General features: G+C 45.4%; 1 protein-coding gene and 1 long non-coding RNA gene across 2 annotated transcripts in view; one reads left to right on the top strand and one right to left on the bottom strand.

The window, feature by feature from the left end:
• Window positions 1–10,000, top strand: part of TFCP2 (transcription factor CP2) — a 37,526-nt gene extending 27,526 nt beyond the window's left edge. The window contains exons 8-15 of the mRNA XM_080994708.1: window positions 1,336–1,424; window positions 2,662–2,710; window positions 3,089–3,182; window positions 3,787–3,877; window positions 6,034–6,137; window positions 6,630–6,772; window positions 8,079–8,130; window positions 8,413–10,000. Coding sequence (XP_080850834.1) covers window positions 1,336–1,424; window positions 2,662–2,710; window positions 3,089–3,182; window positions 3,787–3,877; window positions 6,034–6,137; window positions 6,630–6,772; window positions 8,079–8,130; window positions 8,413–8,450 — 660 coding nt within the window. The 3' untranslated portion in view covers window positions 8,451–10,000. The remainder of the gene's footprint in view (window positions 1–1,335; window positions 1,425–2,661; window positions 2,711–3,088; window positions 3,183–3,786; window positions 3,878–6,033; window positions 6,138–6,629; window positions 6,773–8,078; window positions 8,131–8,412) is intronic.
• A 3,451-nt stretch (window positions 10,001–13,451) lies between these two features.
• Window positions 13,452–16,842, bottom strand: LOC308471263. Its single transcript, XR_013982856.1, has 3 exons — window positions 16,738–16,842; window positions 14,218–14,299; window positions 13,452–13,744 (listed from the first exon to the last, which is right to left on the bottom strand). It is a non-coding gene; the product is annotated as an uncharacterized lncRNA (long non-coding RNA).
• Between the last annotated feature and the right edge of the window lie 35 nt (window positions 16,843–16,877).

A 16,877-nucleotide genomic window follows, 5' to 3' on the forward strand; every position in this document is an offset into this window, starting at 1 on the left:
CAGCTAGAGGGAGAGCTGCGCAGCGCTCCCTCTAGCTGTTCCAGTTTCTGGCTTAGTCACGTGAAGCCTCTGCAGGGCACGGGGAGCCTTCATTCCCATGACCTGCAGAGGCTTCACGGGGCTATCCCAAAGCCAGAACAGCTTGAGGGAGCGCCGCGCAGCGCTCCCTCTAGCTGTTCTAGCTTCGTGCGAAGCCTCCGCAAGGAGAAAAGCCCGCAGGAGCCACACACCCTTTAAAGAGCGCATGGCTTTTGTGGGCTTTTGTGGGAGGTGGGGGAAGGGACAGAGGGCAGCCCCTCAGTCCCTTCCCCCACCTCCTGGAAAAGCCCCAAAGAGCCGCACTCCCTTTCACTAGCCACGTGGAGCATCAGTGATGGGCTGCCCTTTTCCCTCCTGGGGAAAAGCCTGCAAGCGCCGCACACACGCTCCACGCGACTCATGAAAGGGAGCGCTGAGCAGAGCCTGGGATGCATACAGGCTCTGTTCAGCGCTCCCTTTAAAAATATTTTTTTTCTTGCATTCCCCTTCTAAAAACTGGGTGCGTCTAATGGAGCGAAAAATACGGTATATGAAGCACCACATGAGTAAGGTTTTTGTTACACACCTGACCTCATGGCTCCAAGTCACTAATGGATATGAATCCATGCACCATGAGTAAGGATGAGTTGAAAGTGTGTTGGAAAAATACCACTTTTAAATCATCCCAACTCATACAGTATGTGACTCTAGCTGCAAAGGTTGTTCTTCCAAATATAGCAGCTTCAAATGTATGATCTTCATAGAAACAAAACAAATTCAGTTGGGTTCTTCTTAATTCCTCACGAATGGCTAGGATTATAGAGGAGCAGTGAGCTTTAACATTTGACTACTTTTATGAATAAACGTCTCCTGTAGCATTCAAGAAACAATCATTTTAGTCAGGGCTGTGCGTGTGTTGTGGCTTCAACCTAGAATAAACAACTACACTATGTAAACACTTACAGTTGTGCTCAAAGAAACAAGGTGTGCTTTTTTTTTTTGCTTATCAAGGACTGAAGCAGTAAAGGAAATGGAGGTTTTACTTTATTTGACACATGGAGAAAGAAAGAAGGATGGATTTCTTGTGTCCTACCCACTCACTACTGAAAGATTTGCTCTAGTGTATTTTAGCTGGCTGCGACATCTCTTCCACATGTTCTTACATGATTCCAGGTGATTTTCCACAAGCACAGAGGCTAAAATCCTTGACATGCTACAGGAAATACATGGCATGCGTGCTTTCTTCCACAGGAAGCAGTTTTGAGGTTCGGGACCACAATGCTTGTGAATATCTCACCATTGGATTTTCTCTTCCAGTGTTCTCCATGGCCTGAGATCACATATGTCAATAATGTGCCATCCCCAGGCTTCAGCAGCTCCCACAGCAGTTTCTCCATTAGCGAAGGGTAAGTCTGGACATTGAATTTTTTTCTGGCTTTTGCCCATTTACCTTTCCTAATACATTTTTGGTCACTCACCTGCATCAGTAGCCTGTAGGATTGCAAGTTGACAGAGCAAATTAATGACATGTTTTCATCTTGTGCCTTTTCATGTTAAAATAGGGGGAAAGTGGCTTCTGACAAAACTGTGACAAGAAAGGGAGATTGCTAATTCTCTCTCTCTCCTGCTGTACTGCTTTGTAGAAAGGCAAAGAGCTTCAACCCCTCTGCTGAACACCCCTGCATTCCTTCTTCCTCTTGAGTACAAATTCCACCTTCCCTTTCTCCATTCGCTGGCCAGCAAAGGCTGAGCATGCTATAGCTATAGATCAGCTTTGGGAAACCCTTGGCCCCCTAGATGATGCAAATGTTTGATGTTTTAGTATGTTTTATATATGCTGTAACCTGCCTGGAGTGGCTGGGGAAACCCAGCCAGATGGGCAGAGTATAAATAAAATCATCATCATCATCATCTCGCATCGGCCCCAGTAAGCATGGCCAGTGGCAACATCTAGAGGGCCAAAGGTTCCCAATTGCATGCTGTAGCTGTTATGAACTAAGCAGGGGGTTGGATTAGATTACCTACAAAGGTCCCTTTCCAAATCTATGAAAAACCAAAGCAAACCACCCTGATTGAAGGGTTGCATCTCCATCACCTTCAACTATTTTTAACCCTAACATGGCTTCCATCTTAAAAGTGGATCCAAAGTTAATTTAGTGTCGCTGTACCACTGTTCAAGCCAGTGAAAGACTTTGTGCTCAAAGGAAGATCGGGAGGAGAACTGCAGGGTCCCTTGGCCTGTCTCTGGTCCCCTTCACCATGGTTAAAAGATAGGCTTTGCTGAGTCCACAGAAGCCCTTTGATTAAATATGCTAGAGCAGGGGTGGCCAGCTCCCAAGAGACTGCAATCTACTCACAGAGTTAAAAACTGGCAGTGATCTACCCCCTTTTTTGGGGTTCGGGTCAAAGTTGTTGAGTTTTTTCAGGTAAAATGTTGAGCTTTTTTTAGGGGAGCCACAGTTGTTCAGCTTCTTTAGGGGGAGCCAGTGATCTACCGCAGACATCTAGTGATCTACCAGTAGATCACGACCTACCTGTTGGACACGCCTGTGCTAGAGGAACAGTTCAAATCACAGCTGATTTGAAGACAAGCAAAGGAAAGCAAAGACCAACTTCCTTCTTCATTTCTTCTTTTAAAAATAGAAACGGGTCTCCAAATCACCAGCCTGAACCTCCTGCTCCCATTACAGATGTAAGTCTCATTCATATTTTGTGTTTCATTCCTCTAATGTCAGACAGTGGGGTTGTCTCTGAGTTAGCAGGCTAACACTTCAGGGGACTGAATGTGTGGCTAGCTTTGAGAAGGTAGTTCTTTCAGTCTGTTGTATTAGGTCATCTTGTATATTTGCATTGTGTTAACTTTTTATTTTATTCCCTTTGTTTTACACTATTGACGTTATATCGTAAGCTGCCTTAGGATCAGGAAACTCATGAGGGCTGGGCCAGAAACTGAATTAATAAGAATGACCTACTGTCGGTGCAAAAGACTGTAGGTCATATGTTGCAAGTCGTGTAAGTTGTCTGTGCTGCTCTTGCAAGGATGCATCAGGTTTCCCTCCCTCTCTCATAGAACCTCCTGCAGACATCCACACCTCAGGAAGCTCAGCAGTGGCTGATCCGGAACCGCTTCTCAACTTTCACACGGCTTTTCACCAACTTCTCAGGTAGTGGCAAAAACCTCTCCCCGCTCTGCGACATCACAAGGGGGCTTCAGCATTTGGAATCCATCAACTTTCTTGTTGATTCCTCAGACAGTTTATTCTGCCCTCAAGCAAGCTTCTTAGAAGCATCTTCTGGGGGTTGTGAGCGCTTTGACCTGTGGATCTTCTATTCTGTCCATTTCCCCCTGCCACCATGACCGTAGGAACACCTCTTTACAGTTTGCCAGTGCTAATAGAAGCCAAAACCAGCTCTAGCCTCTTTGAATGGACTAAAGTGTACTGTTTAAGTTGTGTGTGTGTGTGTTGCCTTAATGAAATCCGCCACCCTGTAAACCTCACTAGATTTATCTAAATCATGCACCTCCTTTATCCTTTAAAAAACAATATGCAAGTGGGCTATCTAGGGCCTCTTTCCTTCCTCAGTGATGAGAGCCCTGCCTTAAAAGCAGCAGCAGACACCCTAGATATGTGTTCACTGAATTTGAAACTCAGACGACTCTTTCATTAAGTGGTATTATGTAGAAGGATTTCTGTGGAAATACGAAGTCTTCTATGTTGAAACATATATTTGCTGCCTCCCAACTGTCTTTCTTTTTTTCAATCCTAGGGGCAGATTTATTGAAATTAACCAGGGAAGATGTCATCCAGATATGTGGCCCTGCAGATGGCATCAGACTTTTCAATGCTTTGAAGGGACGGTATGTATCATCTAGACTTCCTTTTAAATGGTTTGGGCTTTTAATGTGCTGTATTAATGTGCGGAATTTCTGCTTTTCCAGTTTAGGATTTCCATATTTTGTATTTTGTTTTGGCACTTGAAAACCAGGTGGCATGTAGTGCTTCCTTTGGTCTGCCCGGAATATCCCACCTTTCAGCTTTATTGAATGACCCTAGTATTACAAGACAGAGAAAGGCTTCTCTGTATACATACAATGCAGTTTTAGATATTTAAATCATGTTCCCTCCTTACTCACCTTTTTTCTAAACCAAAAAAGCTCCCTATGTTTCCTGTTAGAACTGCTCTGGTCCCCTGACCATATTAGTTGCTCTTAACTGTACTTTCCCTTCCCTGGCAGTCCCGTTTGTTCTTCTTAGACATGGGACAGGCACCATGCTGTATCGCTCCTCCCAACCCACCCCCTTTCATGCTTGCAATTTCTTGCTGCCTATGGCTACCAGGCTCATCCTTAATATACAGCTTATGCCTCAGTAAGACAGATGGGAACTTCGGACACTGTAGGGGTATCCTGTAATAGGATCAGATGCGTTAAGGACAGACTGATACAAAGCAGATACCTGGTTTCTTGGGCACCTAGGAATATGAAGTATATATTGCACATAGTACAAGACTGGAACTCGACTAGAAACATCTTTGCTTCCTTTTAAGGTGGTTTGGATATGGATGGATGAGAGAACTTCCGTGGCTCCTTCATTAAATAAGTCTCGCTTCATTATTTCCTTTGTGAAATAGATATGCAATTGTTTGATTCTGATCTTTCCTCCTGCCCCCTTTGAGCTGGAGAGGGCTTAACATGCTCTGCTGTTTCTTGAGTGATTGTTAGCTGGTCCCTCAAGTAAAGAAAAGCAAATGTTGGCCAGCTCCCAAATCCACAAGAGTTAGGCTTCTGGCAAAGGTCAGCAAAAGGTGCTGTGCTAATAGCAAATCATACCATGGAGTTAATGGACCAATTCTGATTGTTCAGATAGTAGTGTTTGGGGGTGGGATGCAGTGGGTGAGATGTAGAGTTGCCCTGCTAAGGCAAAAGCTCCCCTTTCTGCAAACATTTTGTATATTTTTAAGGTGTTCTCTGGCTCCCTTTTCTTTCTGTACCATGTAGCCTGTGTGGAACCTTCTTTCCTCTTTTCTGTCCCCTCTTAGTGCACATGCTCTTTCCTGTTCACCAGCACAAGCCAGCACCCACCTCTTTTTATTTCTCTAACCTCCACTCTTTCTTTCTACCCAATTGAAGAAAATGCTATCTGCACTGCAACAGGCCTCTCTGCACGACAGCTCAGTGCCTATCCGTCCTCAGCCACCCTTCTGCGACAGCATACATGGGTTTCACTTCCCCAAGCAAAGTCCCTCTGGATTGGGCAGTCTGGCTGGTTGCAACAGACTGGAAAAAATGGCGCCATCTCCACTGTGCATCTCTGATTCCAGTGAGGAGCAGGGCACAATATAGATGAAATTGTCTTCTTTCTCCCTGCCCCCTTTTGTGGGTTTTTGTATGGTCCTATGCTTTTTGATGGGACGCAGGTGGCGCTGTGGGTTAAACCACAGAGCCTAGGACTTGCTGATCAGAAGGTCAGTGGTTCGAATCCCCACAATGGGGTCAGCTCCCGTTGCTCGGTCCCAGCTCCTGCCAACCTAGCAGTTCAAAAGCACGTCAAAGTGCAAGTAGATAAATAGGTACCACTTTGGTGGGAAGGTAAACGGCATTTCCGTGCACTGCTCTGGTTCGCCAGAAGCGGCTTAGTCATGCTGGCCACATGACCCGGAAGCTGTACATCGGCTCCCTCGGCCAATAAAGCGAGATGAGCGCCGCAACCCCAGAGTCGGTCACGACCAGACCTAATGGTCAGGGGTCCTTTATGCTTTTTGATGGGAGTGGAGCAGGCATGCGTTCTCCACCAGTGGGAAGTTGGAACAGACCTAGGAGGTCTGTAACATGGCCTTTCCCCCCCTACATGTCCAAGTTGGCCAAGCATAGTTGTGAAACATTTTACCAACTTGTGAGTGCTGTTGCAGTGCTTCTTAATCAAATTATTCCTCTCTTTCCTTTACTCTTCGTGGCCCTGTCCTTAAAACATTCCCTTATAACTCTGGAGTGCTCATGTCTTATTTTCTCCCAAGGATGGTACGGCCAAGACTGACCATCTACGTCTGCCAGGAGTCGCAGCAACTGAGGGAGCAGCAGAAGCATGAAGATGGGGATGCAGCCAACAATACTTTCTATGGTGAGAACTTCAGGAAAGAAGCCTACGTGCCTCTTTTGACTGATGGACACACAGGTTCTTGCAATGGCGGTACTTACTTCTGTTCCAGGAAATGCTGTGGTAGCTCTAAATAAGTAGGGGTACAATCTTCAGTCCAGCCTTCCCCATTCTGGTGCCCTCCTGATGATGATAAACTTGTAGGCCTTGTGGAAATGTCCATGACATGTTTCTTAGGCGGCAGATTCTGCTGGAAGAAGTGGATTATAAGACTTGCTCAAGCAAGCTTTAGTGGCCAGAAAAGAGTGTGGATTTATTTTTAATCTTACGGAGAATACTGTACAGCTGAATATGTTGTTGATTGCCTCAGAGTCTTAGGAGGATGAGGTAGGTTAATATAAATATATAAGGGAAAACAGCACTACTCTAAATATAGGTTACTCTACGGCTAATTCCTGCTGAACTTGTTGCCTGACAGAATGTGCTCCTTGCCGACAACTGTTCTTACTTCTTCAGTGTACCATGCCATCTACTTGGAAGAACTGACAGCTGTGGAACTGACAGAGAAAATTGCCCAGCTCTTCAGCATTTCCTCTCAACAGATCAGCCAGATCTACAAGCAAGGTCCCACAGGGATACACGTGCTCATCAGTGATGAGGTAAGAGTGAGCCAATAGTCTGCTGAAACACGGGAACAGATTTGGGAGTTTAAAGTATCATCGCAGGCTCAGCTCTGCTTCCAAAAGTGTCTCCACTCCTTCGAAGTGGATGTCTTTTCCCATCACCGTACAGTGTGAGGTCTGTCACCTGTAGTTTCAGAGTAGACTGAGCAAGCAAGAAGTTGCACTTTTATACAGCTCTACTTAATTGTCCATTGACTTACTGAAAAACACAACAGCAAATAGCATGCTTAAACAGGGAAAATAAACCCCTGCTGAGTAAGTGTGTGTGTGTGTGTGTGTGTGTGTGTGTGTGTGTGTGTGAAATACTGTTAAACTAAAGTAGATACTAGTGGGGTAGGAGAGCTGGAAATAATGCCAAGATATTTCACACCTGACAACCAATGTGCCCCTTTGGTTTGCGATAGTACATGGGTAGATGAGTCTAAAAAGCCCTGGACACATTTTCATGGCCATCTAGCGGCTATGGTGGCTCATTTAACCAAAGTAATTTACCATATTTTTCGCCCCGTAGGGCGCACCGGCCCATAGGGCGCACCTAGTTTTTTTGGGGGGGGAATAAAGAAAAAAAAAATTACTTCCCCCCCAGGCGCGGGGCTGGGGCGGGGGAAGCCTGAGCTTCCCCCGACCCCAGCCCCCAGAACAGGCTGCTATCTGCAAGCCTAGGGAGCCCGGCGGGAAGTCGCAACGGTCTCCCCAGGCTTCGGGATGCAGGCAGCTCTCCGCAACCCTAGTGAGACCGGCGCAACTTCCCACCGGGCTCCCTAGGGTGGCGGAGAGGTGCCCGAAGCCCAGGGCGGCTCCACTGCGCTCCCCAGGTTTCGGGCTGCAGGCTGCTGTCCGCAAGACTTGGGAGCCCGGCAGGAACTCCCGCGGGCTCCCAAGGCTTGTGGATAGCTTCCTGAAACCTGGAGAGCGAGAGGGGTCGGTGCGCACCGACCCCTCTCTCTCTCTCCAGGCTTCAGTGAAAGCCTGCATTTGCCCCATAGGACACACACACACATTTCCCCTTCATTTTTGGAGGGGAAAAAGTGTGTCCTATAGGGCGAAAAATACGGTATTTAGCATTAATTCTGGAAGTGTATACTCAATTCTGACCAAACTAAGCCTCCTAGGAGCCGGAGGAGACAACATTATTGTGCTCTAGGAGGCTTCCTTTTCTCAATGAAGTCCCTATTGCTAAAAGGAAGGAGAAATATTTAGATGGTCATATTGCTTGAATTCACAGTTCTTTTTGAGTAATGCCTGGAGCCCTAAAAACTTCGGTTTTTCATTTCTATTTTAGATGATACAGAACTTTCAGGATGAATCATGTTTTGTCTTGGATACTATGAAAGGTACCAATTTTTTTAAGTGCACATTATTATCCCAATCCCCTAGTCTTTTTCCTTTTCTCTGGAAAACCTAAGCGCTCCATTCTTTCCCACCATAGGGTATCAAAACCAGCATGCCATAATAGTTATGCATTGTATTTATTAAATTTTTAGTCACTTTATCCTGCCCAAGGCAACCCAAAGCGACTTACAACCAAACAAATTATGAATTGTTGTGGGGTGGCAGACAGGGGGATTGTACTCCTTGTGTCCATCCAGTCTCATGGTGCTTTGCTTTCTTTGCAGCTGAAACCAATGATAGTTATCACATCATCTTAAAATAGAGGGACTTGGACTTGTTGCATCTTCTCTCATGCACACAGCTTCATTTGCCTGTTTGGCACCTGGACACACTGACAGAAATCCACAAGAGCAACAGAACTCATCTTGCTTCCACAGCATGTTGCCTTCTGTTAGGTGAACCATCTGTACCATTGCTGGCATGCTGTAGGCACCAGTTTGCAAGCACGGGGCTGCTTCTTCGGAGTTCAGTGCCATGGCTGCACCCACTGCCTTTTGAAACAGCCAGACTGGCCAGTGATGGATTTGCAATTATGTATATTGGGGGTGGGCAACTGCAACATTTTTGATATGCAACAGCTTGGCCGGTTGTGATGGATGCTCTGGGAATCCCTGGACAAATGAGCATCTATTCTGAGGGTCCTCTTTCAAAGCCGGTCCCAGCTATTCAGGCCTCTCAGAGGCGTATGTGGCTGATAGAGCCAAGGAGACTTTCAGGTTTGCTGGCCGGTTGGGTAGGGACTTTGTTCCGATTCTGACTTTCGGACCATGTTACAGGTTTGTGGGCGTGCAGCTGTCCACGTGTGAGTGATACGTGGCTGTCTTCTCTGCCAGTGTAAGTTAGGAATAACGCCTATCTCGTGAGAGCCATAGGGTTGCCTATGGCTTTGCTATACACTGCAGCTGAAGAGACTTCAAATGCAAAAGAAGGAATTGCTATCCTGAGCTGTTAAGCAACACAACGAACTGAGACAGAGGCACAAAGATTGTGTTTTTTTAAAAAATGTGTTGGCTTTTTTGGGGGGGGGGGAATATGTAGAAATGATGACTGCCTTTGAATGAAATCCCACAGGAGGGCCATAATAACATTATCCCAGAAACAGCTCATGCAGCAATAGTCCATAGTGCTTATTTGAAAAGCCTGTGGAAGCTCCATGGTGACAGAAGGGCATGCATGTCCGTTTCCCAGGCAGCAGCCAGCCTCTTGGGTAAAGGCTTCAGCCTTCTGACATGAATGCCAAGATGCATTTTTTGAGCTCTGGAGAAAAATATGGGAAACTGTTACAACTGTAGTGATGACGCTGTGAAAATCACAGGCGAACAACTTGTCTGAAGGGGAAAGGACCACTTCTCCTTTAGCCTTCCAGTCCCCCTAGAAAGCAGCAATTCTCTGGAAGCTGCAACCTTGTGCGTCACAATGTCAGTTTCACAATCAAGTCTTGATAGACACTGCATTGGCCGTAGAGCTGGCAGCTGATGTAAGCTGTGCTTAAGCTAAGTTGGAGAGGTGGGAAAAATAACTTTCATTTCATTAAATGAAACCTAGTTACATATTTTTCTCAGTACCAGATTATTTGAGGGTTTTTAAAATCATTTTGACTTGGTATTTTTACCAAAAAGTGCTGAACTTTTATTTAAATCAATTAGGTTTAGTAGGTTGCTTCTTAAGGAGGCAAGAAACTGGGTCCGGTCAAGGTCAAGTGAAATAAAGTCAATGAAGAAGAAGAACCTTGGCAGTTGCGACTCCACAGCTTTTAAGTAGAAATGTTATGTCTCATCATATATATGCCAATAAAGATCAATTCTGTTTTCAGTCAGTCTCTGGCTCAGTTGTCTTCGGAGCTGGGAGTTTACAACTATGACATAGCGCCCCCTCCAGGATTGTAGCTGGCCAAAGTTGGGGTTTCGTTTGTTTTCAGAAATACCAAGCCTTCACAATCAACAGTTTGTATGGTTCAGCAGAATGCTTATTCAGACTGGAAACAGTGATGGAACCAAATCTGAAGTGACCCAGAGAAGTTCACATTTTGGTAGCCTCTGTTTTGATGAAAGCCAGATCTACTTGTTCCAGCTCAAGGTGATGATCAGCTGGCTGGTTGGAATGCAGGCAGACACACACACACACACACACACACACACACAGCCAGACTAGCAGTTAACTGCCAAAGATCTCCCTGCTGCCCTTGAATAATAAAGCTGTGATTTAGCGTCTTCCCAGCAATAATCAAAGATGGTGCAAACCAAATGGCAGAGCATGGCTTTGTGGTACCTGTTGAGAAGGTAGTGGCCTCGTTCTGCCACCATGATTTCACAGTCCAGTTGTCATTTTCCTTTTGTTTTCCCCTTGCTCACTAGCTCCTGTGATGATATCCTGGTTTCTTAAACCACAGTTTCTGGTCATATTTTGAACTAGGAAACTATGGTTTAAAGGTCTCCCTTCAAATCTGGATATGAAACTTGGTCAGAGAGCAAACATAACTTTTGAACTGGCTGTCATGCTCTCTCTTTACAGTCTATCAGCAGGATGCAATTTTCAGTGCACAAGTGGCAGCATATTTTTTTTACTTCCCCGCTCCCCAAATCTGTGTTTGAACACTTGGAGGATGATCATGGGTCCCCCCCTCCCACAAGCTCAAAAAAATGCCACTCTTCCTGATGTTGTAACCATCTTTCATAACGTGTGTGTATTGCTAAAACATAGAATGAAACCTACAAACTCTAAAACATGGCGGTGGGTTGTGTTTCTTTTTATATTCTGGGACCTTTAATAATGTGGGAGTCATTAGCCATCATAGACCATGCAGCATCACTTAGTGATGGTGTAGAAGATAAGAATTGAATATAATATTTGGAGTCTTTTTTGCTGCAGAATAATCTCTGCCGCTAGAAATTGAGAATAATATTAGCTGTACATAGAGAAGCTTTTAATGTTTAACAGACCACTGTATTTTAATATTTTGTTGGAAGCTGCCCAGAGTGGCTGGGGAAATCCAGCCAGATGGGTGGGGTATAAATAATAAATTATGATTATATAGAGAGGTGTCAAATGTTGGGCCAGTGGTGCTTTCGTACATTTTTTTTTTGCACATACAGTGGTTTAGGACTGAGAATTTACATTCTAATTAGTTTCTCTGATCATGTGTGACAGGTATAATGAGACAAATGTACAAGTGTCATGCTTGCTTAAGCTTTGTATCATTTTTGCTTTTGCTTTCAGGTGTGTAAATGCATCAGTAAATTCATCCACTATGTGCGTCCACAGTCAGGTGTGCGGACATTGTATCCATGTTCAAATTGAGCTGTCGAGTAGACCAGGACAATAATTAATACGAAGTGTTGAACACCAATTATGTGGGGTTCAGAAAGAAGTGCAAAGCAGGAGAGCTTCTGCGTTTTATATTAGTTTGCTTCTATTCTGCCTTGGCAACTTTGGTAAAGGAATGATTCAATTTTTGCTTGCTTAGGAGTAATTTGGCTAGTTATAATCAACAACGGCATTGCTGACGCAGCAAAAGATTGCCTAGAGCTTGCATTAATTGGTGTATGGAACATAAATTATCATTGCAAGCACAAAACCATTGTTAAATTTTAAAAAATACCTCCAGCATGCTTCATCCTTGTGCTTTTATGCTCTTCAAAAATATACCATATTTTTTGCTCTATAAGACGCACCAGACCACAAAACACCTAGTTTTTGGAGGAGGAAAACAAGAAAAAAAATATTCTGAATCTCAGAAGCCAGAACAGCAAGAGGGATCGCTGCACAGTGAAAGCAGCAATCCCTCTTGCCGTTCTGGCTTCTGGGATAGCTGCGCAGCCTGCATTCGCTCCATAAGACGCACACACATTTCCCCTTACCTTTTAGGAGGGAAAAAGTGAGTCTTATAGAGCAATAAATACGGTCTCCGCTTTCTTCCATGTGTCTGGCTAATGTGTTTTGAACACATTATTTTGTGTGTATGAGATATCAACCTGGCTAAGATATTTGATCTCTTTATTTAAACAGCAAATTTTACACCACTCCATGGCGCAACTGCATCAGCGCAACTGGATGTCTTCATCTGTCCCTACTGCAATTAAACATGTCCAGTATCAGTCTCTATAACCACAGCAGGCGCTGTAACTCTCCAATGGTTTGACTTTACCCCCCAATGGAGCACTCGTCCATTGGCTCTCAAGACAACTAGTGCCAACAACAAGAAGTGTGGCAAAAATCAGTTTCTGGATCAGATACCATTGCATTGAATACAGAGAGACTCCTGTCTCACTCTTGAACCCTTGTGAGTTAGAGTAAGCATTGCAGTTGTTCGGAGTTTGTGCCACTGGCTCGGGTAGCCCAAAACATTTCTTTCCCTGCTGCTCCAAGCTACTAGTTAGTAGCAACAGCAATAAAGTGCTATTGTTCATGTGTGTGATGAAAGCATAATGGCCTTGAGCATGGATGTCGTGTGTGGCCTGGCTTGCATGTAAAGGTAGCCCATGGTTTAGATTGCATTTTTAACCCATAGTGGTATTTTCGTCACTGTCTCTACGCAGTTTTGCATAGGTTACAAGTAGATAGGAATAGGATTGCACTCCTAAGTTCCACCAGAGCACGCCAGGCACTCCTGTCTTCCACTGCCTCCCACAGTTTGGTCAAACTCATGCTGGTAGCTTCAAGAACACTGTCCATCTCGTCCCCTTCTCCTTGTGCCCTCCATCTTTCCCAACATCAGGGTCTTTTCCAGGGAGTCTTCTCATGAGGTAGCCAAAGTATTGGAGGCCAAAGTATTGGAGCCTCAGCTTCAGGCTCTGTCCTTCCAGTGAGCACTCGGGGCTGATTTCCTTAAGAATGGATAGGTTTGATCTTTTTGCAGTCCATGGGACTCTCAAGAGTCTCCTCCAACACCATAATTCAAAAGCATCAATTCTTCGGCGATCAGCCTTCTTTATGGTCCAGCTCTCACTTCCATACATCACTACTGGGAAAACCATAGCTTTAACAATACAGACTTTTTTTGGCAAGGTGATGTCTCTGCTATTTAAGACAATTACTGTATTTCAGTTGCAATCAGAGTAGGTGGTTTGTGCATTTGAGGAGGTCAACCACATTTACAAGTCTCAAATAATAGGATGGAGAGAGGGGGATTCTGTTCAAATAGGTCCAGCTTCAAGACACATAAAATGAAATAAAGCAGCATGGTGTCCAATGAAATATTAAGTCTGCATCTGAATTTACAGGTGTGTGTGTGTGTGTGTGTGTGTGTGTGTGTGTGTGTGTATTCAAATAGCGAAACTACTTTGGGCTGGTTAGGTGCAGGGGCGGTGTCGCCCTAGGTCTGAGCTATAATTTTGTTTTTCTCCTTTTTCTAATTTGTTGTGGCACAGCAATTACACTTGCATTAACTGAAAACCAAAATGAAGTGGCCTGGACTTGTTTAGCCTCAGGGTTAAGGCTGCAATCTTCATACTTGAAAGCAGTGGCTCTATGTATCCTGTATGCAGCTTATAGGATTATGCTGCATGACTTCTGCTTACAGTGAGAAACTTCAGTGCCCTTCAAATTATTTCTTCACCCCTATAGTGAAGAGAAGTACTGTACTTAATTATGGCAACAGTTTCCCCCTGTTTCAAAGTCATCCCATCTAGTAATAGGGCTATAAAGGTAAAGGTAAAGGGACCCCTGACCATTAGTCATGGCCGACTGGGGTTGCAGCGCTCATCTTGCTTTATTGGCCGAGGGAGCTGGCATACAGCTTCCAGGTCATGTGGCCAGCATGACTAAGCTGCTTCTGCCGAACCAGAGCACTGCACGGAAATGCTGTTTACCTTCCCTCCGGAGCGGTACCTATTTATCTACTTGCACTTTGACGTACTTGTGAACTGCTAGGTTGGCAGGAGCTGGGACAGAGCAACGGGAGCTCACCCCATCGTGGGGATTCAAACTGCCGACCTCCCCTAGGCTCAGTGGCTTAGACCACAGCGCCACCAGCGTCCCAATAGGGCTATAGTCAGTGCTAATTTTTTAGAAAAAGAGTTGCCAAAACTCACCATGAACACCTCCCTTGTTCTCTTCTAATGGCACTGGCACCCACTTGGAGAGGTGCCAGAATTGAGTTCCAGTGAGTTCTAGCTGAAAAAAGAAGCCCTGGCTCTTTCACTGTCGAGAATGTCAATGCAAAGTCGACACATGCGTCTCATTATAGAATCGTAGAGTTGGAAGGAAAATGCTCCTGTTTATAAAATATGGAAACAGAAGGGGATGGTATCCTGATGTTCTAGAATTCCGACTCCCCTAGAACAGACATGTCGAAAGTCCGCTTTGGGGGCCTAATCTGGCCCTCCGGTTGGTTTAATCTGGCCCCTGTGGCAGTTTATTTCCTGGGGTAAAATCCAAAAAAAAGTTAACAAGTTTAATAATAAAAGAAGCTCAACAACTCCAACCCTAAGAAAAGCTCAACAACTTTAATCCTAAAAAGGTCAATAACTTTGGTCAGCCCCCACAGCCCTTCACTTCATCAAATCTGGCCTTTGAAAAAAGTTAGGACACCACTGCCTTAGAACATCAAGCAAGGTGCTTATATAACAAAGCAGGTTTTTTCCAAAGGCATCTGAATCATAGCTGGAAGGGGCAGCGAGGGTCATTTAGTGCAACCCCCTGCAATGCAGGATCTCAACTGGATCACACAGCAGATGACCAGCCAACCTCTGCTTTAATAACCTGTAAGGAAGGAGAGTCCACTGCCTTTGTTGGGAATCTTTTGGTCATGGGTAGGCAAACTAAGGCCCGGGGGCCAGATCCGGCCCAATCATCTTCTAAACAGAGCTGTCAACGTTTCCCTTTTTTAGAGGGAAATTCCCTTATTCCAAATAGGATTCCTTGCAAGAAAAGGGAAAAGTTGACAGCCACGCTTCTCAATCTGGCCCGCAGACGGTCTGAGAATTGGCATGTTTTTACATGAGTAGAATGTGTCCTTTCATTTAAAATGCATCTCTGTGTTATTTGGGGGGCCTGCCTGGTGTTTTTACATGAGTAGAACGTGTGTTTGTACCATAGCTGTCAACCTTCCCTTTTTTTTGCGGGAAATTCTCTTATTCCAGTGCCATTTCCTGCTGCTATCCCGGATTGTTAGATATCCTGTAGACTGTCCCCAAGACAGGTGAGGCTGATGATCCCTTATTTTCAAATCTGAAAGTTGACAGCTATGGCTTGCACTGTATTTAAAATGCATCTCTGGGTTATTCATGGGGCATAGGAATTCGTTCATTTTTTTTCTTTCCAAAATATAGTCCGGCCCCCCATAAGGTCTGAGGGACAGTGGCCCGCCCCCTGCTGAAAAAGTTTGCTGACCCCTGCTTTTGGTCATCTCTTCCTGTCAGACAGTTCTCCCTCTTAAGTAAGGTTTGGGTGAAGGAGGCGGCGAGAACCATGACGAGCTAAGCTTGTCATCTACCCTCAGCGGCCGCTAGGTGGAGCGCCTGGAACAGCAAGCCTGCTTTAGAAGAGTGACTAGTGGGGTGCCACAGGGTTCTGTCTTGGGCCCGGTCTTATTCAACATATTTATCAACGACTTGGATGATGGACTCAAGCGCATCCTGATCAAATTTGCAGATGACACCAAACTGGGAGGGGTGGCTAACACCCCAGAGGACAGGATCACACTTCAAAACGACCTTGACAGATTAGAGAACTGGGCCAAAACAAACAAGATGAATTTTAACAGGGAGAAATGTAAAGTATTGCACTTGGGCAAAAAAAAATGAGAGGCACAAATACAAGATGGGGGACACCTGGCTTGAGAGCAATACATGTGAAAAGGATCTAGGAGTCTTGGTTGACCACAAACTTGACATGAGCCAACAGTGTGACGCGGCAGCTAAAAAAGCCAATGCAATTCTGGGCTGCATCAATAGGAGTATAGCATCTAGATCAAGGGAAGTAATAGTGCCACTGCATTCTGCTCTGGTCAGACCTCACCTGGAGTACTGTGTCCAGTTCTGGGCACCACAGTTCAAGAAGGACACTGACAAACTGGAACGTGTCCAGAGGAGGGCAACCAAAATGGTCAAAGGCCTGGAAACGATGCCTTATGAGGAACAGCTAAGGGAGCTGGGCATGTTTAGCCTGGAGGAGAGGAGGTTAAGGGGTGATATGATAGCCATGTTCAAATATATAAAAGGATGTCACATAGAGGAGGGAGAAAGGTTGTTTTCTGCTGCTCCAGAGAAGCGGACACGGAGCAATGGATCCAAACTACAAGAAAGAAGATTCCACCTAAACATTAGGAAGAACTTCCTGACAGTAAGAGCTGTTCGACAGTGGAATTTGCTGCCAAGGAGTGTGGTGGAGTCTCCTTCTTTGGAGGTCTTTAAGCAGAGGCTTGACAACCATATGTCAGGAGTGCTCTGATGGTGTTTCCTGCTTGGCAGGGGGTTGGACTCGATGGCCCTTGTGGTCTCTTCCAGCTCTATGATTCTATGATTTCCGTGCGCTGTCTTTCGCATCCCGCTTCAAGCCACCCCCTCGGGACTCCATTTCCCCGTGTGCAAAGCGTCGCTGAGATGCGCTACCTTAGAGAGCGTTTCTTTCTCTCCGCTCCCCCGCCTCCTGAGGAAAAGTCTGCGCGCGCACGTGCCCGGCGCCTCTCCGGAAGCGCCTACATTTCCCATGCTGCCCCGCGGCCGCCCCACGCGTTTGTGAGGGAGGGAGG

Source organism: Podarcis pityusensis (assembly GCF_964106645.2).
Source record: "Podarcis pityusensis genome assembly, chromosome: 2".
NCBI lineage: Eukaryota > Metazoa > Chordata > Lepidosauria > Squamata > Lacertidae > Podarcis > Podarcis pityusensis.